Consider the following 27,403-nt stretch of genomic DNA (forward strand, 5'->3'; position numbering starts at 1 on the left):
TATATTCCATTTAATGTAATATACGTAATAGAACTATTCTTAAAAAGAAACCTGAAACAACCAGAATCGTCGGAAGTCAAGTTGCTGGTTAAATCCATGTCTGTCCAGACTCACCTGATATAGGTAGTGGAGGAATCTCTTATGTGTTCATGTTAGGCCAATAAAGCTGATTGATAGAAGGCAAGCTTTAATTGTTGACATCACTGCAAAAGAAACTACAAATACTAAAACGTGGATGCTTCTCACGCATTTAACCTGACAGCACAAAAGATGTATATCATCACAAAAGTTTGGACGTCACCCAAAATGAATGTCACCAAATCATATCTAACCAAATGTGAAATATATTCACAATCTCACTTTGGGCAAAGGCAGGGTCCACTCTGGACATGTCGGCAGTCTCACAGCATCACAGGTCCAACACATAGAGTCAGATGGAAACAAAGACCATTCACGGCCTCATTCACACCTTAGGGCAATTTGTAGAATTGAGATGCATGTTTTTGGATGGTGGGAGGAAGCCGGAGTACCCGGAGAGAACCCACGCGGGCACAGGGAGAACACGCAAACTCTTCCCAGAAGGGCCCGGGCTCATATTCAAACCCGGACCCTTTTCGCTATGAGGCGACAATGCTACCACTGCACCACAGTGCCGTCCCCGAGTGACCATTTGCGTTACATATGAAAAAAATTCTCTTAAGGTGTTGCAGCTGTATCAAGTTCAGCAGAAAGGGACATACAGTACGTCTGGAGAGACACCCGAAAACTGCCTGCAGCCACAGCTATCACCAGGACAGCGGTATAATTTTGTAATTCGCCCTCACAAAACACGTAGAAAAATGTCCCCACCCTAAAGTAACATACTTTTGCAGCCTTAGAGTCTGACTTGGTGTGGCATCGGGGTTGGAGGTGCTCGGTGAGAACTATTGAAGTGACGGCTGAACGGGACGCCACAGTTGTCGTAATAAAACATGCGTAAACAGCAGAGGAACTGTAAATAATCTGCTCAGGTAGCACAGCAGCTTTAAAGCGCCCACACAGAGAGAGGCAGGGATGTTAATCTCTCTAAAACACACCTGCATGCAGGAAAACACCATCGCATTTCAAACAAACCCTGCCTGCTTCTTTTCGTATCTCTCTCTTCTCCTCTCCTCGACAGTCCAAGTTGCCGTTTATCTGTTTGCTTCCTTGTCACTCCTCCACACACACGCAGCCACATCTAACTTGATCTTTTTCTAGTTTTACACCCAGTGAATTTGTACCGTGGACTGTATATATGCTTCTCTATAGCCATCTGCAATTCAAAGTGCAGACGGCGGAGTGTTGCCCTCAGAAGCTTCGCCTGTGAAGCAGACCTTGATTCTTGTTAACAAGGGTCCCTTTTCAATTACTCTCCATCAGGACACTTGCTAAAATAGCCACATAGAGCCCCTCACCCGCCCCCCCCCTCCCATATATCCATCTTTATTAGTTAGCACCATGGGGATCAGCATTGCTCTACAAATTGCCCTGAGGCGTGAATGAGAGCATGAATGGTCTTTGTTTCCGTCTGTCTCTATGTGTTGGCCCTGTGATGGACTGGTGATCTGTCCAGGGTGTAACCCTGCCTTCGCCCCAAAGTGAGCTGGGATAGGCTCCAGCCCGCCCCCCCGACCCTGTTCAGAATAAAGCGGGCATAGATGATGGATGGATGAGGTCAGCGATGCCATGGATTCTGTCGTCATGGCTACAAACAACTACGCAGATGTACAGGAAGTACAGAGGGATGTAGTAGAGGCTGAGGTGATAAGGGGTCGTGAGGGAAGGTTAACCTCTGCGTGGTAAAGTTCAAGCCGCGATAAGTCACAGGATTCAGGCCGAGGGGGGACGGTGAGGTAGACCATCTTTTGTTCAATGGCATATGAAGGTCACGGCAAAAATCGTATATCTGAGCGAGCCATTAATGCCTGGTATTCCAACTGGTTGTTTTCTTCTGCGGCCACTTTTGTCATAGCAGGGGCATGTTGGAACATTTTCTGGCCTTACCATGAGAACTACACCAACACTTTACCCATAATCCAAAGCATTTTCCCTATCAGTTCAGGATGGCACGAGGAGGATCACTGAAATGCAGTGAAGTGCTTTAGGAAACTGCCCACATTTAAATCCTGCAGTGCACGTCTACAAACAGATAAAACATTGTGATTCCTTCTCCGTCTGTGCAGCCTCAAAGGATGCAGGGCGATTTACACAGGACAGATAAAAGGGGAGTTTCATCTGTGCTAACGGACAACTGACTGTTTAACGTGCCCGTGCAGACATGAAGTTTGCAGGGCATCCTTAACATGTGAGACATGTAGTGACACTTCAAGGCCTCCCCAAAAACACTGTTCTCTGCCAATTAGAGTAAATCAGTGCTCTCAAAATGAAGCACATGCCGTTCAAATAAAGTCACTTCCTATTGTACCCTCTGCAGCCGTTTGACTGGGGGTGATTTAAGGACAAAGGAAAGAAAAATGCTGGTACAGATGTTTCCTGAGGAAATGCCTTTAACAGTGATACCATCCCAACAAGGGAGCCCTTCACTGATCAATAGTGGATCAGCAGGTCTTATCTGATCTTCATTAAGCTCTGGAAACATCGCCCAAAAATGAGCCTTTGAGCAACATAAATCTAATATTCAACTGAAAGGGATGCAACTAAGGCAAATAACTGACAAAATCAGAAGGGTTTAACCTAAAAAATTTAAGTTACATTTGAGGAGCTCATTAAAACACATTTGTCTGGACAGTTTAGCAATGAAGTGCCATCCTTGACTTCAGAACGTCTCAAATGATTTCAAGGTACACCGCCCACTGAATTTCATAATGTTGTCTATAGCTCCACCTTGTGGTCTATTACACACTCACCATGAGAGCTGTGTTAGTGAGTGTATGTGTCTTATTTCTCTGGCCATTTAGCCTGTTAATCTTTCCCTTTCATTTACTGTCTCTCCTATCATCTGCATCCCTGAAAAAAAAGTAACTTCACCTGGATACCAGCTAGAATGTCCCTTTCTTCCAGACAATGTGGATCAAATCTGAATCTGCGATTTGTCATGTGGCTCTAATGGCAGCATTTTACTGTTTTGGTGTTGAGTCTCTGTCAGATGAGATAAATGAACTGCAGCAGTTTCAATGAGGTAAACTACAGTACAACCACCTGGCTGAGAGCGAGAGGAAGATACAGATCGGGCAAATTAAAATAAAGAAGTCATTGATTCAGCTGCAGTAATAGACCCATTCAAGAGGTATACAGTTGAAGTCAGAATAATCATAATAATCACCGTAGCATTTCTTTAACCATTATATCATTTATCTAATCAAAATGTTAATGAAATGAGTTGTAATGAAACTACGGAGCCTGTGGACACTCACAATGAGGCGTGAACGTGTCAGAAGCTTAAATGTGTTGAGGGTTTTAATTGAGACTGCCTACAGTGGAGGGATGGCTTTTAAAAAAAAAAAAAAGAAATATAATCCAATTTAGCATAGCAGTAACATAATCTACCCACACATATGACGTGCGTCTCAAAAATATAAAACTATGTGGGATTGTCTGAGAAAGAAGAGACAGAGCAGGAGTGTGTGTCCACGTGAGTGTGTGCCTGTTGAGACACCTTCATGTTCTCAAATAATCCAAACAGGCACTTTAAATATGCTACTGAGGCAGCCATGCGTAATGACCTGAAGAGTTATGACTCTGTTCAACAGGGTTAAAATCAACCCTGAACTGCTCATAAATGAATGACAAAATACTCCCGTGATACAATGCAAGATGCACTGCATCAGGACAGGAGTGGTCACTGAATGGTTTGGTGTGTCTGAAAATGATGCGAGTCCCCAACTTTTAGTGAGACTTTAAAGAGACAGCGCTCTTCACCACCATCATCAAACAAGTCAGGGAAAATATTTCGTAGGAATGGTGCTCATCCCTCATAGATGTGGAGAATTCATCCCAAGAAGCAAGACACTTGTCTGTCACGCATGTCTTCAGTCATCTCATACTTAACAGACAACCTCATATCTAACATTTGTACTTAACTCCCTCCTCAAGATGGAACCAATTGTTTAGGCATATTTATGAGATGCTCAACTATGGCTGGTGTCTGTGCATCTAACCATATTTATACATATTGCACATATTGCAAGATTAGGAAACTGTATAAAATCAGTTTTAAAAACAAAAAGGAGTAGTGATTCATGCTTGTTGAAGTGTCCTTCAGCAGGACACTGAACCCCAGTCGGTCCTAAAACTTAGGCCAGTGCTATGCATGGTAACTTGCTGCAGTCAGTGTCTGAATGTGTGAATGAGACTAAATGTAACGTGTTTAGAGAAAAGCACAATAAAAATATATTCCATTTAATGTAATATACGTAATAGAACTATTCTTAAAAAGAAACCTGAAACAACCAGAATCGTCGGAAGTCAAGTTGCTGGTTAAATCCATGTCTGTCCAGACTCACCTGATATAGGTAGTGGAGGAATCCTCTTATGTGTTCATGTTAGGCCAATAAAGCTGATTGATAGAAGGCAAGCTTTAATTGTTGACATCACTGCAAAGAAACTACAAATACTAAAACGTGGATGCTTCTCACGCATTTAACCTGACAGCACAAAAGATGTATATCATCACAAAAGTTTGGACGTCACCCAAAATGAATGTCACCAAATCACTATCTAACCAAATGTGAAATATATTCACAATCTCACTTTGGGCAAAGGCAGGGTCCACTCTGGACATGTCGGCAGTCTCACAGCATCACAGGTCCAACACATAGAGTCAGATGGAAACAAAGACCATTCACGGCCTCATTCACACCTTAGGGCAATTTGTAGAATTGAGATGCATGTTTTTGGATGGTGGGAGGAAGCCGGAGTACCCGGAGAGAACCCACGCGGGCACAGGGAGAACACGCAAACTCTTCCCAGAAGGGCCCGGGCTCATATTCAAACCCGGACCCTTTTCGCTATGAGGCGACAATGCTACCACTGCACCACAGTGCCGTCCCCGAGTGACCATTTGCGTTACATATGAAAAAAATTCTCTTAAGGTGTTGCAGCTGTATCAAGTTCAGCAGAAAGGGACATACAGTACGTCTGGAGAGACACCCGAAAACTGCCTGCAGCCACAGCTATCACCAGGACAGCGGTATAATTTTGTAATTCGCCCTCACAAAACACGTAGAAAAATGTCCCCACCCTAAAGTAACATACTTTTGCAGCCTTAGAGTCTGACTTGGTGTGGCATCGGGGTTGGAGGTGCTCGGTGAGAACTATTGAAGTGACGGCTGAACGGGACGCCACAGTTGTCGTAATAAAACATGCGTAAACAGCAGAGGAACTGTAAATAATCTGCTCAGGTAGCACAGCAGCTTTAAAGCGCCCACACAGAGAGAGGCAGGGATGTTAATCTCTCTAAAACACACCTGCATGCAGGAAAACACCATCGCATTTCAAACAAACCCTGCCTGCTTCTTTTCGTATCTCTCTCTTCTCCTCTCCTCGACAGTCCAAGTTGCCGTTTATCTGTTTGCTTCCTTGTCACTCCTCCACACACACGCAGCCACATCTAACTTGATCTTTTTCTAGTTTTACACCCAGTGAATTTGTACCGTGGACTGTATATATGCTTCTCTATAGCCATCTGCAATTCAAAGTGCAGACGGCGGAGTGTTGCCCTCAGAAGCTTCGCCTGTGAAGCAGACCTTGATTCTTGTTAACAAGGGTCCCTTTTCAATTACTCTCCATCAGGACACTTGCTAAAATAGCCACATAGAGCCCCTCACCCGCCCCCCCCTCCCATATATCCATCTTTATTAGTTAGCACCATGGGGATCAGCATTGCTCTACAAATTGCCCTGAGGCGTGAATGAGAGCATGAATGGTCTTTGTTTCCGTCTGTCTCTATGTGTTGGCCCTGTGATGGACTGGTGATCTGTCCAGGGTGTAACCCTGCCTTCGCCCCAAAGTGAGCTGGGATAGGCTCCAGCCCGCCCCCCCGACCCTGTTCAGAATAAAGCGGGCATAGATGATGGATGGATGAGGTCAGCGATGCCATGGATTCTGTCGTCATGGCTACAAACAACTACGCAGATGTACAGGAAGTACAGAGGGATGTAGTAGAGGCTGAGGTGATAAGGGGTCGTGAGGGAAGGTTAACCTCTGCGTGGTAAAGTTCAAGCCGCGATAAGTCACAGGATTCAGGCCGAGGGGGGACGGTGAGGTAGACCATCTTTTGTTCAATGGCATATGAAGGTCACGGCAAAAATCGTATATCTGAGCGAGCCATTAATGCCTGGTATTCCAACTGGTTGTTTTCTTCTGCGGCCACTTTTGTCATAGCAGGGGCATGTTGGAACATTTTCTGGCCTTACCATGAGAACTACACCAACACTTTACCCATAATCCAAAGCATTTTCCCTATCAGTTCAGGATGGCACGAGGAGGATCACTGAAATGCAGTGAAGTGCTTTAGGAAACTGCCCACATTTAAATCCTGCAGTGCACGTCTACAAACAGATAAAACATTGTGATTCCTTCTCCGTCTGTGCAGCCTCAAAGGATGCAGGGCGATTTACACAGGACAGATAAAAGGGGAGTTTCATCTGTGCTAACGGACAACTGACTGTTTAACGTGCCCGTGCAGACATGAAGTTTGCAGGGCATCCTTAACATGTGAGACATGTAGTGACACTTCAAGGCCTCCCCAAAAACACTGTTCTCTGCCAATTAGAGTAAATCAGTGCTCTCAAAATGAAGCACATGCCGTTCAAATAAAGTCACTTCCTATTGTACCCTCTGCAGCCGTTTGACTGGGGGTGATTTAAGGACAAAGGAAAGAAAAATGCTGGTACAGATGTTTCCTGAGGAAATGCCTTTAACAGTGATACCATCCCAACAAGGGAGCCCTTCACTGATCAATAGTGGATCAGCAGGTCTTATCTGATCTTCATTAAGCTCTGGAAACATCGCCCAAAAATGAGCCTTTGAGCAACATAAATCTAATATTCAACTGAAAGGGATGCAACTAAGGCAAATAACTGACAAAATCAGAAGGGTTTAACCTAAAAAATTTAAGTTACATTTGAGGAGCTCATTAAAACACATTTGTCTGGACAGTTTAGCAATGAAGTGCCATCCTTGACTTCAGAACGTCTCAAATGATTTCAAGGTACACCGCCCACTGAATTTCATAATGTTGTCTATAGCTCCACCTTGTGGTCTATTACACACTCACCATGAGAGCTGTGTTAGTGAGTGTATGTGTCTTATTTCTCTGGCCATTTAGCCTGTTAATCTTTCCCTTTCATTTACTGTCTCTCCTATCATCTGCATCCCTGAAAAAAAAGTAACTTCACCTGGATACCAGCTAGAATGTCCCTTTCTTCCAGACAATGTGGATCAAATCTGAATCTGCGATTTGTCATGTGGCTCTAATGGCAGCATTTTACTGTTTTGGTGTTGAGTCTCTGTCAGATGAGATAAATGAACTGCAGCAGTTTCAATGAGGTAAACTACAGTACAACCACCTGGCTGAGAGCGAGAGGAAGATACAGATCGGGCAAATTAAAATAAAGAAGTCATTGATTCAGCTGCAGTAATAGACCCATTCAAGAGGTATACAGTTGAAGTCAGAATAATCATAATAATCACCGTAGCATTTCTTTAACCATTATATCATTTATCTAATCAAAATGTTAATGAAATGAGTTGTAATGAAACTACGGAGCCTGTGGACACTCACAATGAGGCGTGAACGTGTCAGAAGTTTAAATGTGTTGAGGGTTTTAATTGAGACTGCCTACAGTGGAGGGATGGCTTTTAAAAAAAAAGAAGAAAGAAATATAATCCAATTTAGCATAGCAGTAACATAATCTACCCACACATATGACGTGCGTCTCGAAAATATAAAACTATGTGGGATTGTCTGAGAAAGAAGAGACAGAGCAGGAGTGTGTGTCCACGTGAGTGTGTGCCTGTTGAGACACCTTCATGTTCTCAAATAATCCAAACAGGCACTTTAAATATGCTACTGAGGCAGCCATGCGTAATGACCTGAAGAGTTATGACTCTGTTCAACAGGGTTAAAATCAACCCTGAACTGCTCATAAATGAATGACAAAATACTCCCGTGATACAATGCAAGATGCACTGCATCAGGACAGGAGTGGTCACTGAATGGTTTGGTGCGTCTGAAAATGATGTGAGTCCCCAACTTTTGTAGGGACTGCAGCATTTCTTTAACCATTATATGATAAAAAAATTTTTTTTTAAAAATCAGAAATTTAATCTGGTGGCCTTGTCTGTTTTTATTGCACAAATAGTGTGTGCAGATTATGGCTTTCATTGTGTGTTTCACACTTTTGCCCACGGCCACCATCTATTTCTGTGGTTCCATTTATGTGTGACTGTCTTTAGGAATGAGACTGACTATATTACACCCTGGTCCCTCCCCCAGAAGCTGTGCTAAAGTAACAGCTGATGTCAGTCCTGCTTAAAGACTTGCACACATATTGGCTACACCCACATTATAACCTGCCTGCCATTAGGCAGTACTGTCAAAGGCACAGTAGAGAGCCAGCCAAAGGGGAGGAGGGCTCCTACACCTTCCTCTCCCAACGACATATCAGCACCTGGCAAGGGGGGAAGCTCCATACTACGCTCACAAAGACACAGTGCAAGCCTTTAATCCCAAATTACAGCAGACAGAAAAGGGGAGGGCAGATATCTGAGGCTCTCAGCACCCCCATGTGCCTGCTTGGACCATGGAGCTGCACTGTCTTCTTACTGAGACCCCCACCACAGCCAGCTCCTGCTCCCCGGATCCCCTGTACGACAACTGCCCACCTTTTGCGCAGCAAGAGAGGGCCAGGCTAAAGGAAATGGAGATTAGGGTTGTGTTCCCTGCTGTAACCAGACTCCCTGGCCCCTGCAGCCCTCTGCCTGGTCTGACCCCAACTGTGGCTGAGCCTCAGACAGTGGTCAGTGGGAGAAGAGGACCTGGCCCATGGCCAGATCATAGCGACTGCAGCTGGGGAGGAGGCCTGGGAAGACAGGCCTGGGAAGCAGAGCTGGGCCCAGGCACAAACAGAGCAAGAGGAGGAGGGAGAGGAGGGGAGCAAGGATGTATCTGGGGAGTAGAGGACAGAGCTAATGTAAACCAAAGTCCCAGCCCGTCACAGAGTGAGGAGCACCGGAGTGCTCTGTCTCTGTATGATAACCTCCCTGACGCTGCAACAACCGACAGCCTCCAGGAGGTCTTTGGCATGGAAACTAGCCTGCAGGAACACTTGCAGGAGCAGATGTACCAAGCAGGAGCCTCAGAACAGATGCATGGACTGATGGAGGGTGACAGTGCGAGTGAAGAGATAAGCCCCTGGTCTTCTTGTGAGATCATCCTTGCTAAAAGTTCTTCTAGCAACCAGGACCAGAATCCAAACCAAGACAAGGAGCATGAACAGGAGTCAGAGCCGGACTCAGGATCCTGTGGATTCATGCAGGGGGACCCGATGCTGCATCCCCAGCTCTCGATGTCATCTCCTCAACAGCGCACAGCAAGTTCCCCTCAGCTAGGCCCAACTGTGTGCCAGGCTGCGTGGCAACCCGCTCATGCCCAGCAACCGAAGCAGCCAACATGGTCTCCCAGGGTGCCCCCTCCAGTACCCCTGGCTGACCCCTCTGCCAGTGCGCTTCGCAGCCTCCTCACCAGCCTCCAGCAGCAGATAGTCAGGCAGAGGGAGGAGTACGACGCCCGGATAATCAGGTAATTTTGTTTTGTCTTGCATTTCTATCTACAACCACACAGTACACGTAATTACATAACGAGATTAATCACACCACGTAAAAGAGACACAAAATGTCTCAAATAGACTGTGCTTGTGCTCTCTGCTGCAATATTACACTTTCAGTTCACTGACTTAAGTAGGAGAATTTTCCAGCCTGTGGTGTATTTTCAGTGAAGGGTAACAGTGTTCCCAGGCTAAGAAAGTGTGTGTGTGTGTGTGTGTGTGTGTGTGTGTGTGTGTGTGTGTCCACTCAGCTATGCTGTTTTGTTTCCTTGGTTGACTTCTGGCTTCACCCTGTATCCTGTTTGGTTCACAGAGCACCAAGCTCTGATTAAATTCCTTTAAAGTTTCACACTAGTCTCCCATGCTGCACTATGATGCAAATATTGGTTGTATTAAGTAATAAAAAACAACAACTATGTAGCTTTGTGTTTTAAGTCTAGAGTGGAAATGGACGTATTTGTTCTGTCTATGTGTTTTTTCACCAGCAAGCTAAAAGAGTCCAGTTTTGTACAAGTTAACAGCTGGTTGGTGTAAAAAAAAAAAAAAAAAAAGCAGCCCTGTGTGGTTGGCATATAGAAAAACAGCTCATGACACTGGAAAGAGAGCTAATTTAAGGGGCCATGCTGCTGACCTAGACACAACACATACCTCATTTATTACTGATATAGATAGAGCAAGTCTCAGTGTAAGGTCATGCATTTGTACTCGTTGGCAAGGACAAGACGGTACGACAATTATTTCAGCTTGACAAGGAGACAGATTGAATCCTACAGCTTAACTGTCTTATCCACCTTTTGACTTTCTAAGTACATCAGGCAGAATTAAAACTACAAAAAAAAGAAACTACTGCAGTTTCACTCACAAATCCACGATCCTCTCCCCCTCATTGGTGCAATAGTTCAACCCAGCTCTCAGCCTTTCACATAGACCCAGTAAATTAATAATGTTGTCGTCCTCCCTTCCTCCCCCATCACGTCTTCAGCCTGGAGCAGAGAAATGAAGAGCTGCAGGTGGAGGTAATTCGTCTGAAGACGAACCTCGCGCAGCAGAGGCACTGGTACCAGGTTGTCCAGGCTAAGATCGTGGAGTCTGAAAGGGGTCGGACCGCCGCTGAGCTGCGCAACGCGACGCTTCAGAGGGAGATGGAGCAGTTCTTTGACACCTTCGGAGAGCTCAACAACGAGGCAAAGAAGACAGAACACATCGTCAAGAGCTTTTGAGAAAGATTACGTGAATGGGGTTTGATGATATGAACAGTGTGTGTGCAAAGGGTAGAAAAGCACCAGAAGTCTTTAAATTCTAGCTAGGGTCGTTTATAGTTTTTCACGTCATGATGTCGAAAATGTTCTTTCATATCTGGGAAAGGTTACAGCTATGCAAAGTTATTTTCTCGTAAAGAATCTGAGAACTCCACAAAACAAAGTCAATGAAAGAAAAAGAAAAAAAAAAAAATCACTGATGTCCACTTTATTAGCTGAGTATGAGCAAAAGATGTTGGCCAAGTGATAATATTGTGGTCATTGCAATCACATAGGACATCTCTGGAAATAAAAGGAGAAACAAACTGTGAGATTTACAGTGTTTACAATGGTGCTGTTTGGTTTTTTTTTGGAAACATGATAAATACACAAGATGTTCTGAGCACGTTGGTGCTCAGTCTTTATCTGCTAAGATTTTAGAGAGCGATTTGGCCACTCGTCAGGTTGTTTAAGGCATGACTGAAAGAATAAGGTCATGGATGTGTACAACACCGTGCATAAAAGTCCTCAGTGAATCCGTCGTGTCATATTTCTGCATGTCCGTCACACTGTGCAATCAGTTATGCAAAAAAGCAGCGCCGCAGTCCATTTCCGGGGTTCATCATGACGTTTCAATCTCGACTTGAATGGACCAGATTCTGATTCAGGACTCCACAGTCTCATTCACATTTTCAACCACCACATGTCTGCTGTTTTGTTGCTGAGCAAACGTTCTCTGTAGACTTTTCCTCTGCAGCCTGTCTTTCGGGACAATTTAGAGGAGATTTAAAAGGAAGAGTGCTGCACATTACAGTTTGATAACACATACAGGCTTACGAGGCAAAAAAAAATAAAAAAAAATACAACAAGCTTTCAGAACCAAGAACATCGAGGTACTGTAAGTAAAACGACGGACCTGAACGGATTTCTCTTTATGACAAGAACTACGGTATCTTATAGGCGTCACGCCTTCATGCACGTTAAACACCATTTCTGTGTTTTACTGCCTTTATATGTGTCCTACATGTTGTCTGATGTCATTATTGATTTGTAACGTTTCTAGCACTGATGGAATGGTTTAGAAAAGGAGCAGCCCTCACTTTTGTTTGACAGTGAAATGTGTTGACGAGGCTTAATTTCCATGGGCTTCACTGTGGTTGTGTGCAACATTTTGCAAGAACTCAAAAAAAATAAATACATGAATCTTTTTGCCTCTTCCAGATTTACTGGATTATGATCTACTTTTAATATACACATTGATAGTCAGTACCTTAGGTCAAATAGGGGTGACTGCAATATTAATATAACGCTACAGATATGTTGAATTTCTTAATAAAAAAAACAAGCACACCTTATCTATTTGTAATGAAAGGGTCTATAGCCACTAGGAGTGTCACATGTTGACATCTTTTCATACAGTACATTATATCAGGAAATAAAAACTGTAACACTGCAACCACAGCTCCCCCTAGCTGTCAGGAGTATAAGCTCAAAATCCACATCACTCAAGCCAATTGATAAAAAAAAAAAACTAATTTGCAGAAAGCACCACAGCGGAGATCTGCACTACTTTGAGCGTGCTAAACATACGATCCAACTTAAGATCATCAGATGAACATCAGATAGTTGATGCGATCAATTGATGGTAAGCTTTTGTTCTTTTTGGCGTAACATGCATGAGAGCAGCTAGCAGCTGTGGTCTATGTTTCATGTGTTTCTGCTCTAATTTGACGACAATAAACTCTGGTCTAAACTTAATGCTTTCCAAAAAAATAAAACTATTCAAATACAGGCATACAGAACAAACAACAATCCCCCACCTACTCCTGGTAACCTGTAAATCAATATGGATGCATACGCCACATGTACATGATCAAGTTAAACATCCACCAAGAAGGGAAAGATAAGCCTTTTGACACAACAGACAGCACAGATAGCTTTGACCTCTAGGCAGCAGTCCCGAATAAAGTTTGAAGAAGATCAACAAGATCCACCAAAACCCGGGGGTGGGGGGAAAGAAAATAGAAAAATAGACCTGTTTCATAAGGTTAAAGAGGACAGAAGAAAACACAACAAAAAAATAAAAAGGAGGTAATGAGGGGGTAAAAAAATAAAAAGGCAGGTGATGTTTTGATTGATATTTGGATATTGTAAATGGGAAGGAGGACTGAGGCAGGCAGAATGATGGACACGTGGTAATGGACTGCGTTCACTGACTCTCGTCCAGCGGTCCTGTCAGTGTGTCAATGCTGCTGCTGTCTGTGTCCGAGGCCAGGGTGTGCTCCGTGGACATGGACGAGATGTCGTTGGCTGAGGAGGACTGAGAGGCTGAACCCGACACGGCATCTGATTCAGGGCATACACAATGGAATGAGCGAGACAATAAAAAAGTTTAGGTGCTTCTGTAGTCAAGAGCAATATTTAGACCTAATGCAGTGCATTTCTGGTACGGTTTTAGTGGGACAGAAGTGACCACAAGGGCAGATTTCAGGATACATGTCTTCTCCTGACAATCTAGCTGATAATGAATAAATATGGTGCATGTACGTACCTGAGCAATCTTCTTTCATCAGACCATTCTTGTTCCTCTCCTCCCAGTCAATCACCTCTTCATAAATAAGTTCTGCGGACAGAAACGTTAGGTGGCATCAGTGTGAGCTCGGAGTGAAGCCTTAAGTGCAGAATGGTTGGAGCTTCTATGACAATATTTACCTCGGTGGTTCTGCCATCCGCTCTTCATCAAAATGTCATCAATTGCTCTGTACCTCCAGGAGTTATTTTGTGACTGTTGCGATCAATAACGCTTGACTTTGCGGTGGCTTTTCTAAAAAAATTGCGATGAAATTTGCAACGTTGTATTGGAATTATTACGTGGTCAAATTGCAGGAACTCAGAAATATTACAAGTCGCGGAAAAATAAAGTGATTTCTTTTTATTTAGATCTTTTTTTTCTAATGCAATCACTGTAAATGTTTTAGTTCTCATCTCTTTTTTATTTTCTGAACTTACAGAAATGCACAAAAACACTGTGCATTTCTCTTACAAATGTAATTCAACACATATTGTATGTTCAAAATGACACAGGAAAGTGAGATGAGTTTTAGCCTAATTGCCATGATAACCCATAAACCTTGTAACTTCCAGTGGCATGTTTTTAAAAAAATTTTTTTTATGATAACGTTGAAAAGCTTCAGTAACTGTAAATGAGGAAACATTTTTGTTGATAAAATAATGATTATGGTGCATTTGTAACCTACACAGATCAACATTAAAACAGCTTGTTGCATTGGTAACTGACCTGTCTCTCTCGTTCTGCCACAACTGAACACAGAATGAATCACAGAGCTTGTTTTTTTATTTTTAGGTTGTTGAATTCATTTACATTAATGCCTGTAAGGATTAAGCAGCTCTATTTCTCAGGTACACTCTATCAGTGTTCAGCACAAACAAACTTCCTGTACTGGTGTCGGGACTTTCATGCGAAAAGTCACAACGAATAAAGACGACTTTTCACCGTCTATCCACAACTAGACATGGTAGAAATGTGATTCTAAAACAAGGTTCCTGTACGATTGTACTTAAAATGCAGCTGTGAGCTACAGTGCTTTGCTACTTTTGTTTCCCTAGAGGGCAGTGTGTCCTACCTTTCCATTGCTCGATGGTGTGCTCTCTCTCCTCCAGCTGCTTATCTGAAATCTGGGGAGGAGGCTGTGGAACAAAAGGAAATGCATATATCAGGGCAAAGTCACAAGTAGCCACTGCTCTGATTAAGTGTACCGCCACTTGAATGGACCAGCTTCCTCACCGCGTCTGCCTCTGCAGGGTCGTACCACACGTGAATGTAGGGGTGGTTGAGGGCCTCTTCTACAGAGATGCGGCATTCAGGATCGATGACCAGCATTTTGGAAAGCAAGTCCCGTGCTTGACCCGCTGTTATGGCAACACAGGAAGGGCAGTGTCACTATGGAAACAGGCCTACACTCTGACATCATTTATTTTTAAGTGGTCTTCATGATAACTGAATCGCGGTGTTGCGTAACATCCCTGGCAACGTCAAGATTTGTTCTTTTGTTTCAGTGATGTGATCTTTAACTCTAAATGTCATAGATTAGGGCAGAACCTCTTTGACTTGCGTGGTCATTCTGTGAGCTGGTTGTATAAGGAGTTCTCAGCTTTTGTGTGTCTGTACTTTTATAGGGAAATGTCTTGTTATGTCAATACACTGCAGACAAATGCCTTTTTTTTATTTTTTTATTATTCAAATCTGTACATTAAGGCAGTCCTAAAGAGAGTAAAAAAAAAATAATTTGGCAATATTTCAAGGTATTTATGGTATCACACTGTAACTACATGCCTTTAAAATGAAGTTTAAGTTTCATTTAGTATCTAAAGGTTCTTACTTTTCAATTTGTCATGTTCTGAGTCAGAAGGAAATGCCCAGTCCGGGAAGAGGTCGGCGAAGCTGACGCCAGGATACTGTGGCTTATTCATCACATAGTTCCTCACGGTCTCCATCAGTCGGTTCATGAACTCCAAACTGGGTGTGCCAAGAACCTCAATCACCTTATTCCACTGATCGATGTCTAAACAACACACTTGTTATGGAAAAATCCAGTTGCATTATGGGGCATTAATTCATTGTGTAAGCAAAAGACAGGAACATATGAAAAGGCCCAGAATCAAGTGAGTACATGAAATGAATGCATTTTGTATAACATGAATAAATATCCACAACATTCAGTGCAGAAAACAGCAAAACAAGACCAAGTCTACATTCATACTAACAGCTTTGTGGGGCTAACAGGCACAGTGGTGCTTCGAGCAACTGTAAATGCTAGTACCAGCATGCTCACAACAAGCTGACGTGAAGCAAGTTTAATATTTACCATGTTCACCATCTTATTAGCACAAAAAGTACAGCTGAGTTTAACGGGAAAGATATTTGTTCTTGAACCTGACAATAGGACAAATTTAAGTGCAGACCCGGCGACGGTGCTTTGAATCAGAGTATTACCAGCTATTACAGTTGGTAATACTCAGGGAAACCTGAATTTGTGTACTGAATTCAATGCCAATCCATCTGTAGGTGTCCTCACAACTACGAGGTGGCGCAAAAAAGAAAAGTCAGTATAGATATGTGAAGTCAGGACTGAAGGGCCCATTGTTTAAATTCTGTGTCAGACCACCGAGTGGACGCTGAGATATTTTAGTCTAGTCTAATGTGGTGGCCCGAACAAACCGAACAACAGAGTGACATTACAATCCCTGACACCATTTTAACATAGTTAAAAATACAGATATAAACGACCTGCTGGCTTACAAATGTAGAAGGTAAATTACCTCCCAGGATGAAAAGCAATCTAACCTGGAATCACACTTGCGCAATGCATCCGCTCTCAGCTACTTGGCTGTGAATGTACAGCGCAACTGAAGCTGGTAGTGTGGTGAGTGAAGTGACCAAATCCATTAGAAACAGAGACACAGCCAATATAAATGCAAATGATTTCAATCACTTCGATTTGATTCTTTCTATCAATTAAGGAGATTAAAAGTAACTGAACAACAAGAATACAGATTAATAACGATTGAAGAGGACAGCGATCACACAAGATATTTGTCTAAACTTAGGTCTGCTGTAAATCTGTGGTGGATCTATTCAACAGATAATGTTAATAGGGGGTAACACGAAGTGTGCGAGGATAACCGTAAGACGAGGAACTTCGTGGAGAATGAAAGATGAAAGAAGAGGGACAAGAAGTGGCAAAGAGACGATGAGAGCAGGTGAAGGATACGATCGGTGCCCTGGAAGATGACGCTGCCCTTTACCATCTCTCCCATGATACACCCCACTGACCAGATGTCCACTGGGAACAGAGAACACACAAGCAAACACACACACACAAATACACACACACACACACACACACACACACACACACACACACACACACACACACACACACACACACACACACACACACACACACACACACACACACACACACACACACAAAAAGATATTAAATAAAAATGATCACATAACATCGACGATATAAAACACACCAGAGGGACAGTAAAATGACATGGCTGCACAGATGACCAACATGCTCCGTGGTTTAACTGCAAATGACAAACATTGAAATGCAAAACACTAGCTCTCTTTCTCTCTCATGCTGCACCACGGCCTGATGCTTTCATCATATTCATCTTCAGCTAGGCCTCCTTTTCACTCTCTGGCTCGGGAACCAGTTGCAGCCTTCCAGGCCATTCTCCTCAGCTCTGCTTATCGGTTTACACAGCTGTTGCTCTCTCCCTCACTTTCCCTGCGTGAGTGTGCATGCGCTTAGCAGAGGAGGACATAGTTAGTGTCACTCTCTCTCTCTCTCTCTCTCCCCCAAGTTGACTGTTTGCTTGAGAGTGTTTATAAGTGGCAAATAGCCATTAACGTCTCTCTTCCCTCTGGTTCACTGGAACTAAAAGCCATCTCTCTCTCTCTCTCTCTCTCTCGCCAATAAAGTCTCTACAGAAAACTCAAGGCCAAGTCCACACAAACGTTACATAAATCATAAACACTGCACAGGTTACGCTATTATATTGTGTCTGCTTTAACAGATTAGACACTCTTAACTTGGCAAAAAGGAGTTTCATATTTAAGCAAAGTCACAGAAAAGTCTGATTGGTCTTTCCTGGTTGGTAATCCTAACCGAATGTGACGGTTCATGTTTAATCAACCGCCTCGTAGTTAAGCTAGTTCAGGAAGGATTTGAATTACCAGACTCTCTCTTTTGGTTACTTTGTTACTTTGGCTCGACTGCAGTGGATATATTGCACACTTACATGGTCCTATGTGGAGTACACTCTGAAATAAAGGATTCATATTTGTTCAACTTTTGTTTCCCTCTCTTGGATGCGTTTTAACGACCTGAATAAACGGCATCTCAGTGTCTTCAGCTACAGCTTAGAGAAAACAGCTGGTAAGTTGAGGGAGACAAACAAGGAAGGATACAGTCCTTTCCGGAGAAGAGGACTTTGTGAGAGATCATTTCAGCCATTATGCAGCCAACTGACCACAGGTCCACTGCAGCAAAGTAGCGGCATAGTAAATACATTCATTGGAGTCGTCAAACGCTAATAAAGCCAAACTTGAAACCAGCAAGAGCACAACTGGATCAGAGACTTGCGATTGTGTACTGTAGGCAACAACAAGGTTGCACCATCTGTTCAGCTTCTTTGCTCATTCAAATACTGCAACTGAGTCTGTTGGAGAAAACATGTGATCATAGTACTGTTTCTAAATCTAAAGTCAATATTAATCTGTATCGATGGTTCTTCGTTATACTGTACCAGGTTCCACAGGGAACCAGAGTTAACATATGTTAATGAAGCATTCAATTAGAAGAAAACAAAACAAAACAGAATCAACAATTGCTCAAAAAGGACAAAAACCTCAAGAGCATGAAGAGTTCCAGGGAAGAGGCAGAATTTATGAATCCTGATCTGTTCATCATTTCCTTCCTATCAACACATGACAGCATTACATGGACATATATAGTCACATCAAACAATCACAGTCCCCCTTTGTTCAGGCTAAATTATGAAATAATTGTAATGGGACGGAGCAGTGTTGTATGCCAATGTGGTCTTAGCAGTAAAGCTATAATGTTTCATCTTTCTGTCAGATCCTATTCATGTTTCAGAGAAATACATTCTTTAAATCTACCATTACAAGTCAGATGCTTGGTTACACTCACCATTCTCCTTATACTTCATGCCCAGAATGACCTCCGGGGCGCGGTAGTATCTGGTCACCACGTAGGGGGTCATCATGAAGTTCGTGCAGGCCGTCCTCGCCAGGCCAAAGTCCAAGATCTTCAGAGTGCAATCTGACTTCACCACAATGTTACTGGGCTTCAGGTCCTGAAGGGAAAGAAATACATGAAATTCTGCAAAGTAATATGTGAAAAACATTCAACTTGAGCTATTTGTTTCTATAGAAACAGGAGATGGAGGATGATTAGTTTAAGATTAATCCAGTCATTTTAGAGGGCATTTACCATTACCTTCAAAAGTTACCAATGTCATTTTAAAATCATAGAAATGCTCTTTTGCTCAAGCTAAACTCCCAAAATTAGAAGCACAACATTTCTAATGTCACCTTTTCACATACTAATAAATACACCTCCAAACCCTGCAGTGACACAACACATTTTCAACCAGCGAGACCATTTAAGTGACTCTTTAAGATATTTATGCAGGGTGTAAAAATTGTATTGTCTGCCTCAGTACAGGGTACTTACCCTGTGGATGATGCCAACAGAGTGCAGGTGCCTGATTCCACACAGGATCTGGTAGAGCAGGTAGGACATCCTTTCGTGGTCCAAGTCCATGTGGATCACCTGGCATAGGCTGGCATCCATCAGCTCCATCACCAGATACCTGAGCAGGGAGAAGGTCATGAAAAAGGTGAAATGGAGATTGTATTTCAGTAGATTATGAGCTACAAGTGCAGGGAAGAAGATAATAGGAATAAATACACCGAAATAGGAAGAAAAGGTAGTCAAGAAGCAAACAAAGGATCAGAGGCAAAAGAAAGGAAAGTAGAAAAAAATATAAGAGCAGAGCAAAGCAGAGCAGCAGAGGAGGCTGATATGTAAATAGGGGGATGTTAGTTAAGCAAACAAAGAAACAAAACACTTCAGCTAAAACCTCTGAATCCTGACGGAAAAGCAAAGCAAAGAGTTGATTGTTACAGTCATAAAAACACTCCACTGCCACTCACAGGTCTTGGAATTCCTCCAAGGACTTCTGAGGCGTAAAAACATTGATCAGACGGATGATCTGCAAGCAGAGAGACAGCCCATTAGTCCACTCTGTTACTCTCCCATCTACATCCACTTCACGGTGGAGAGCGAGCCAACTGAGGGCAGAGGGTTCATTAGGATTCTCTCGCTCTGAGTACGAAACTTTATCAGCAGTGCAGGCAGCTGACCCTCTTCTCTCTTTTCTCAAGTTTGTACATTGTTTCGGATTAGGAGATAATTGAAGTGCTTTGTGCTTTGGCTGCCAGTCAGTTTTCTCGAATCACAACAGAGGGATCCAATTTTTAAAACGTTGAATTCAATTTGATTGCCATTAATAACTGCCTTAACTGACTTATTAAGCGTTATCTATAAAAACAACAACAACAACAACGTACAACACATCTTCAAGCAGGCAGACAAAAACTGTCTTGAATTAAATTGTGAGTCTTACATTTTTGTGGTTGACACATTTGAGTAGCACCAGCTCCCTGTAGGCCCGCTTAGCATGGGTCTGGTTCTGAAAGGGCCGACAAAGCTTTTTCACTGCCACCGGTATACCAAGGACTGTATCTAAAGCAGAACTGGTCACGCAACACATGGAGGAGGGAACAGAGAGAGGCAAAGGTTATCAAAGCAGAAAATAAATGCATCCCACTGAGAGAACCATTTGTCTGATTTACCATCAACTGGAGGGGAAAAAAAACAACAACAAAAAACACATGTTGTAATTTATCTTTTAAAGTGAGGAAAACAGTGGCATAAGATTTTTTTTTTTTTTTCTCTTCTCACTTTAAACATAAAAAGAGGCTGCTCAAAGCAAAAGTGCATTTAATCAATTCCCTAAAGAGGAGGAATCAATTAAAAAAGAAAAGACTTCAGTCTAAAGCCCTACTAGCAGCCACCGGGGGTTTTGATGTGTGAAAACATTTTAAAACATGTTTATATTTCTGAAGTTCAAACTCAGAATCATCTTGCTGTGAGCAGACAGTCCTCACCACTGTACCACCATACCGTCCATTTCGATTTCCAATTATTTGTTCTCAGTGTAAACATCATATAGCTTCAATGAAGAGCAAAAACAAAACATTGCATGTGTGATTTTGTGATAATGGTTCTTTTCCCAGCAGGTATTTCAACGTGTCATAGAAGGGACATCGCAGGTGTTACTAATAACATCAGGAATAGCTCCACTTGAGAGTCCCAGTAAACCATGATATTGTGATACAGAGCCAGCATGTGCAATACCAGCTCATGGAGCTAAAGTGGCGAAACCAATTCAGCAATGACTCACTTTATTATTCACACCTGTGCTTCTCCTCCAGCAAGAAGTCAAAAATGTTGGCTATGAAAGGGCCAATTAGGCAACAGCGGCCATGCCTATTTAATTGTGAGGAACTCAGAATATGAACTAAACCCGGGGCTGATTACACAATCGGCAAAAAGCTAATAAAAGAACGGGCTCTCACCAGACGATGCCTTGGGCCCCGGAGCCGATGGCACGGAGCTGCTCGTAGCGCTTGAGAACAGTGAAGGTGGAGTCTCCCACCTGAACGCTGTAGAACTGGCCCTCCGCCTCACTCATCCTGCTGAACAGTCAGGACCACCAGCACTGTCTTCGAGGGGTCGACGACGACACACACACACACACACACACACACACAGAAAAACAGATTAACACCCAAACAGCCTGACCGAGTTCATGGCAGGCAGTTCAGATGTACACGGCGTCTCCTTTCTCCGAACAGGGAGGCGCAATGGTAAACAAGTTCTCACAATAATAAGCCTACATCAGTGAGATAAGGTGATTAAACTGTTAACGTTTTTCTCATTTTCAGCCCAGTCTAGAGTCAACCAGTCTGATCTAAATGTGTTCATCCACCAAAGGTAGCAGCGGGTTGAAGCTGAAGCTGCTCATGTTTTGGTGTATACATGAGAACAGAGGAGGCTGACAGCTTGGACTTCCTGAGGCTCTCACTGCCATCTTTAAACTCAGGCTGACACACGCAGCCTTAGCACATACATATGTAACACACACACACACACACACACACACACACACACACACACACACACACACACACACACACACACACACACACACACACACACACACACACACACACACACACACACACACACACACTCGTGCAGGCAGCATTTGGCTCAAGCACGTTCTCTATGTTTTGGATACATACAGCTTTACTACAAGTGTGTGCGCGCGGCCATCAGCACCGGATAAGCGCATACATGTAAATAAAACACGTGACCCGATTGCGTGTTTATAACAAATATGGCATTGATTCCTCCGGCAGGAAGTGGAGGGGTATTATTCTTGGCTGTCGTCTGTGTGTGTGCGTGTGTGCGTGGGCGAGGACACACGATCGTGTAGCTATGCAACAGCGAGCAGTCACGGCTGTTTGTCATTCCTTCAGAAAACAGCCAAGACTTAAAGGGAGTCCGTTTTTAGTTTTTTTTTTTGTTGTTTTTGGTCTTTTCTGCGTGACGGGGAACAATGACACAATCGGTGACTGATTTTCATGGTCAGACAGATAAAGTGCTAAAACAAAGAAGCGGCAGGGGAGAGGTTATGATCTAATGGACCCAGAAAACACCTCAAGCTGCGGCTCAGTCTCTGCTGTGACAGTGTGACAGCATGTGTGAGCAAACAGCTTCATCAGTCAGTAGAGGTGGAACTACTGGCACGTGTCTAACTTCACTGCTAAGGCCTTGATTTGAAATGACTACTGGGCAGAAGGGGGAATGAATTGTCATGGATCATTTGTTGCACAAAATGGTGTAACTTCAGTGGATGTATTTTCAATATCACGACAAAAATGTCAGTTGATCGCAGCCAATTCTTATTTTAATATAACGATTATTTTTCATTTCTGGGGGCTTAGGACAGAGATAGAAAGGGGAAGCTGCAGGTGGAGGACTATATTTTCAAATTCTGCATTTAAATCCCCCCCCCCCTTTTTCAGAACTGCTTAACTTTAACTTTAATCAATAATATGCTAATACTATTTTTCACAGATATATCGCTATTGGCAAAAAAAAGAAGAAAAACTTGACAGGCGCAATTCAAACTTTAAAGATTTAATGTAAAACTAACCTTGATTGTCTTCTCATTGTCACATTTTTTTGCCCTACCCCAGTTCTTTTCTTTAAAATTATTTTTTTTTAAATGTATATACAAATTTGGTCGAGAAAAACAAATAGCAAATATGGACATAATGAACTGTATCTGTACTGTCAAGATGTTTAAATACTGTAATAATTATAAGTAAATAGTTCCGGGATTTCCGTTATTCTATTGATCTCGTTGAGATACTTCCCACTATGTTCATGTCTTCATTTAGTTGTATTATCCAGCCTCAGTCTCTGCTGGTCATCTTATTCTTTCTGTTTCCTTCTTATGCTCCTTTGTTCTCAAATTGTTTCTTTTTTTAAGTCAGGGTTTTTAATCTCTCTCAAACATGCTGCCTTTTCTCTTCTCCATATTGATTTGTAAAAATGCCTTTAAATGTAGGCGGTGTGGGTCTGCATCCACACCATTACTCTGATGAAAAATGAATCCTTCTCATCTATATCTACTTTCTTCCTCCCCTGGCTGTTTCTCCTCCTTCTCACATGTACTTCCAGCTGGCTCTCTTGCTATACACCCAAGGGGAGAGTTGCAAAGACCTTTATTTCCTTCATGCTTCTCTCAATCTTTCCATTTTCCTTGGCTTTGTCTTGGTTCTTTGATGGTGCGACATTCCCTCACTCCTCTGCCCTTTTCTGGTTTTCTGATTTTCTCCCATCTTCCCAATGGCCTCCTCAAAGCTCCACTGACGGATACATTTTTGATGATTATTGTATTTGTGACATGTAAGCAGAGCTTTTCTTTATTACATAATCATTCAAAAATGCAGGTGCAGGAGAAACAGCAAGCTAATGCCCGGCCTGTACTCAATTAGAATAACATGAAAGATTCCTTGACACTAAGGTGGCACAAACTCTAAGCCACAGCACGAGACCTCGAGCAACAAACATCCTGCAACACCTTCCTCTTTCAGAAATATACAGCGTCTGCTAATTTTGGCCGGCACCTGCACGGCAAAAGTGGCATTTTGACTTTTTCCTCTTGTACTGCTGATTCACAACACACACATCAAGCTAAAGAAAGCTACAAAGGGTCCATTAATCAAAACCAAAACCCTGTTCAGGTACAGCAGGCAGAGTGAATGCACAATCCTTCACTTGCTGCCAGTTAGATATAACCATCCACTAAATGTACTGTTGATCCAGCACAGATACAGAGATGCAGGGACAGGGATCAACTGAATGTTGAAAACTGCATGTGAGCTAATAAAGTCTGACAGACACTTCGAGTAGACACCGGTTAGAGTCCTGGCCAGCAGGCATTGAGGACGTTTTTTAATTTCAAAGGGGATTTGATTCGTGCGGATGAAAGTTAATATCCCCGAAGGGAAACCTGGGCCATTGCAGGTACACTACAATGGAGGATACATCAAAGGGAAACAGGATACAAGAAGAAAAGAATGTTGTTTTTTTTTTTTTTTTTTTTTACAAGCACACCTGTAAATGTGAACAAAACCCAAATAATGAATTATCAAATCCTGCAAAACAACTGTAGGTCACAAAATGAATTGTATAATAACGCTGATCACAATGTCCACTTCAACAAGTCACAAAATCTACTGGCAAACCTGCCAAGTTAATTACAAGTTCATTTGAGAATGCTGTGATTAAACATTTCCAAACATGAATAACGCTGCATCTCAGAGCAGTTTTACTGCAAAGACAAGCTGTCAGTTTAAAGTAACTGTGTTCTCTGCAGAGAAAGCTCGGCCAGCGATTAGTATTGATCAACTTTCATTTTTTTTTTTTAGCAAGACAGAACGACTGAAGATTTAAAGGAAGGAAAAGTTAGATTTAGTTAGATGGTTACAATAAATACCTGAAAAATAATAACGTATAACTAATTTAGATAACATTGAAGTAAAGTTAGTTTGTAGCTACAAAGGCCCGAAAAAAACGACATAAATTTGGCTGGCAAAGCAGATTATATTTCCCCACAAACAGAGTAGATGTGCCTTGCTGAAGGGCTCTTCAACATGTGGACGGTGTTGGTTTTGGAACTAAACAAACAACCTAACAATTAAGGAGTGAAACTCTATTAAGATATAACGTGTGGCATCATTCAAATATCAAATCAATATCCACTGACAAAAGGCAGTTCCTGAGTTAAATGCTTCTTTCTGGCAACCTATTGTGATGTGCTGCCAGTGTATTGCTAACGTATACAGAGAGGCACTGGGCTTAATGCCTTGCACGTCCGTGCCACAAAATAATAAGTAATGAAAAGATAGAAGGACTGTAGATTGTTCTTACCCTTTTCCTATCCCTGAATCCATAATTGTGCGAGGGTATTCTTGGGTTAGCTTTAATACCGAAGGAGGATGAGAGAAGTGACCTTCACACAAAGCATCACCATCCTTCAACTCAAGCTCAATCGTGGCCACTGACCAGTTCGGTCCAGTCCAGCCTTTGGGTCTGTTGGGAGGTGGATGGGAGTCAGTGAGCTGGCTGTGATAACAGATTAGCATGGCCTGAGGACTCAAGCATCTCATCCTGATGTAGCAGAGTTACAAAACACAGCAGGGGTGGGTAAAACTACATGTAGGCTGCGGTTGCTGCACTATGAGGCTTTAAGACCAAAGACCAGCCTTTTAAAGAGGATGATAGATGCAAAAGATGTCTTTGTAAAAATTTTGTTGTTACAAAAATCCATATTTATTGCTCTTGACGTTTTTTTTTAAACAAAGCTATGAACAGTCTTGGCATCCTTTCGTGGTGTTGGCTGTGTGTCATCCCTCTGTGCCGTCGGCTAAAACAACCCGTGCCAGTCTGTTTATGTTTTAACATGCTTCAGACTTCAGATTAATCCAGTGTACACATGGTGCGCGCTCCGTCGGCGATCTTAACATGCCTCTGACATGCCGTGTAAACTAAATGGGGGGTGAGGGTTCGTCACATGTGCACCTGTGTTGGTGGTAACTGGTTCAGGTTTGAGGACCTGAGCGGACCGGGCCTACAGAAATGTCATTCATTGGAGCTGAATGTGCATCATCAGCGTGGCTCTGTGAGGAACATACGTGTTAGAGCAGCCGGGTGAAACTGAGATATTTTGTAATTTCCACAGGCATGGGCATGCCTGCTCTAAAAGAGACACACACACATACACATACACATATACATACACACACACACACACCGAGGTATGAAGTCACCCGTGTATGACACACCGTGGCCGCAGCGCCGCTGGCAATCGTCGCTCTGGCGGAGTCAGAAAAATCATCGGTTCACACAGCCAAAGTTACACAAACATAACCGTGGGTTGAATTCACCTCACGTTTGGCAGGGTACAAAGTTACCGGGGCCTGCACTACCGGTCTTTTTTTTTTTTTTTTTGGTATTATTATTTATTCTATCGGCGGCAATGCGGTAGTCGGGCCGCCGGGGCTGAACTGAAAGCTCCGACGGACCAACGGACGGCAGGAGGCGGCAGCAGCAGCAGCAGCAGGCGAGACCTACCTTCTCCCGTCGCCGCTCCCAGGGCACTCCCATGCATCGAAAACCCAGATAAAACACTCTCGTCTTTCAGATACGGCCCGGACTAGGAAAAGTTAAGGAGGACGACCGGCCCCGGCTGTCACGACAGATAGACCTTCCTCCAGTTCCGAGCTAACTCCAGCGGCAACACGGAGGGACGGCGGGTGCGGAGGAACGGAACGCCACAACAAGCAGGGACAGACTACAGGGGTGACGTCATCGCGCAAGAGTGTACGTGGGCGCAAAGTTGTTTTTTTTCTTCCAAAAAAACTTGGTGGAAAAACTTTTTTGTTCTGCAGGTTATTGATTAGAATATCAGTATATAAGATCAACGGTGGATGTAGTAATCAGTTCCTTTTCTGTGGTAAGTACAGCTAATAATAATAATAGTCACAAATGAACGTGAGTAAGCCAATTAGCTTTAAGTTTACTTAAAGTACCAAAATTAAAAGTAGCAACAGCTGAATTATTATTATTATTTATTATTATTATTAGTAGTAGCAGTAGTAGTAGTAGTAGTACTGCTGATTCACTAATGTCATGTAAACTCTTACAATTGGTTGAAGCAGAATTTTATCAAATAAAATAAAATGAAATTATTTTGCAAGTAAAGTATAAGTAGGCCTACTGTATATATATATATATATATATATATATATATATATATATATATATTTATTTACTGGCATAAAGGCACTTACAGTAGTTACACCTGACCACTATATTGGATGCACTGTAAGGTTTCACTGGAAACATGAAATAGACATTTATTATTTTGTGGAGTTGGGATATTTTTCTGAACTGGCTCCTTCCCTTTCTGTCATTTCCATCTGCAATACCTCTTATCACTGCACCCATAGACTGACCCGGACTGATTTTGTGCATAACGTAACAATAATGTTTTAGAAGACATGAGGCGAGACTGAATTAATGTCCA

At 42.7% G+C, this 27,403-nt stretch overlaps 2 protein-coding genes across 4 annotated transcripts; one reads left to right on the top strand and one right to left on the bottom strand.

Moving 5' to 3' along the window:
- Positions 1–8,575: 8,575 nt before the first annotated feature.
- LOC138633658 (uncharacterized) lies at positions 8,576–13,057 on the top strand. Its single transcript, XM_069720024.1, has 2 exons — positions 8,576–9,784; positions 10,792–13,057. The coding sequence occupies exons 1-2, from the start codon at positions 8,787–8,789 to the stop codon at positions 11,027–11,029; spliced, it is 1,236 nt and encodes a 411-aa protein (XP_069576125.1). The 5' UTR covers positions 8,576–8,786; the 3' UTR covers positions 11,030–13,057.
- mapk9 (mitogen-activated protein kinase 9) lies at positions 11,262–26,660 on the bottom strand. Of its 3 annotated transcripts, XM_069720022.1 has the most exons (13): positions 26,449–26,659; positions 26,129–26,190; positions 21,315–21,461; positions 20,300–20,429; positions 19,827–19,885; positions 19,345–19,483; positions 18,799–18,964; positions 16,840–16,911; positions 15,448–15,630; positions 14,853–14,977; positions 14,692–14,755; positions 13,599–13,670; positions 11,262–13,393 (listed from the first exon to the last, which is right to left on the bottom strand). In XM_069720022.1, exons 3-13 carry the CDS (start codon positions 21,428–21,430, stop codon positions 13,257–13,259), a joined length of 1,263 nt encoding a protein of 420 aa, XP_069576123.1. In that variant the 5' UTR covers positions 21,431–21,461; positions 26,129–26,190; positions 26,449–26,659; the 3' UTR covers positions 11,262–13,256. The 3 variants fall into 3 exon arrangements, with proteins under 3 accessions (XP_069576123.1, XP_069576124.1, XP_069576122.1); XM_069720023.1 differs by lacking the exons at positions 16,840–16,911; positions 26,129–26,190 and adding an exon at positions 18,054–18,125 and having other exon boundaries at positions 26,449–26,660; XM_069720021.1 differs by lacking the exon at positions 26,129–26,190 and having other exon boundaries at positions 26,449–26,658.
- Between the last annotated feature and the right edge of the window lie 743 nt (positions 26,661–27,403).

Source organism: Brachyistius frenatus, unplaced genomic scaffold (genome assembly GCF_029030835.1).
Source record: "Brachyistius frenatus isolate BFR_SWC_R1_liver_20210118 unplaced genomic scaffold, ASM2903083v1 Contig_229, whole genome shotgun sequence".
Lineage (NCBI taxonomy): Eukaryota > Metazoa > Chordata > Actinopteri > Embiotocidae > Brachyistius > Brachyistius frenatus.

What these genes read in the sequence shown, in the direction of transcription:
- LOC138633658 (XM_069720024.1), top strand. Translation starts at nt 8,787, where the DNA reads ATGGAGCTGCACTGTCTTCTTACTGAGACCCCCACCACAGCCAGCTCC. An exon ending in TACGACGCCCGGATAATCAG is followed by an intron (nt 9,785 to 10,791) that starts GTAATTTTGTTT and finishes TCACGTCTTCAG; the next exon opens with CCTGGAGCAGAGAAATGAAG.
- mapk9 (XM_069720023.1), bottom strand. Translation starts at nt 21,430, where the DNA reads ATGAGTGAGGCGGAGGGCCAGTTCTACAGCGTTCAGGTGGGAGACTCC. An exon ending in AGAACATGACAAATTGAAAA is followed by an intron (nt 14,978 to 15,447) that starts GTAAGAACCTTT and finishes TTGCCATAACAG; the next exon opens with CGGGTCAAGCACGGGACTTG. An exon ending in GATGAAAGAAGATTGCTCAG is followed by an intron (nt 13,394 to 13,598) that starts GTACGTACATGC and finishes GCCCTGAATCAG; the next exon opens with ATGCCGTGTCGGGTTCAGCC.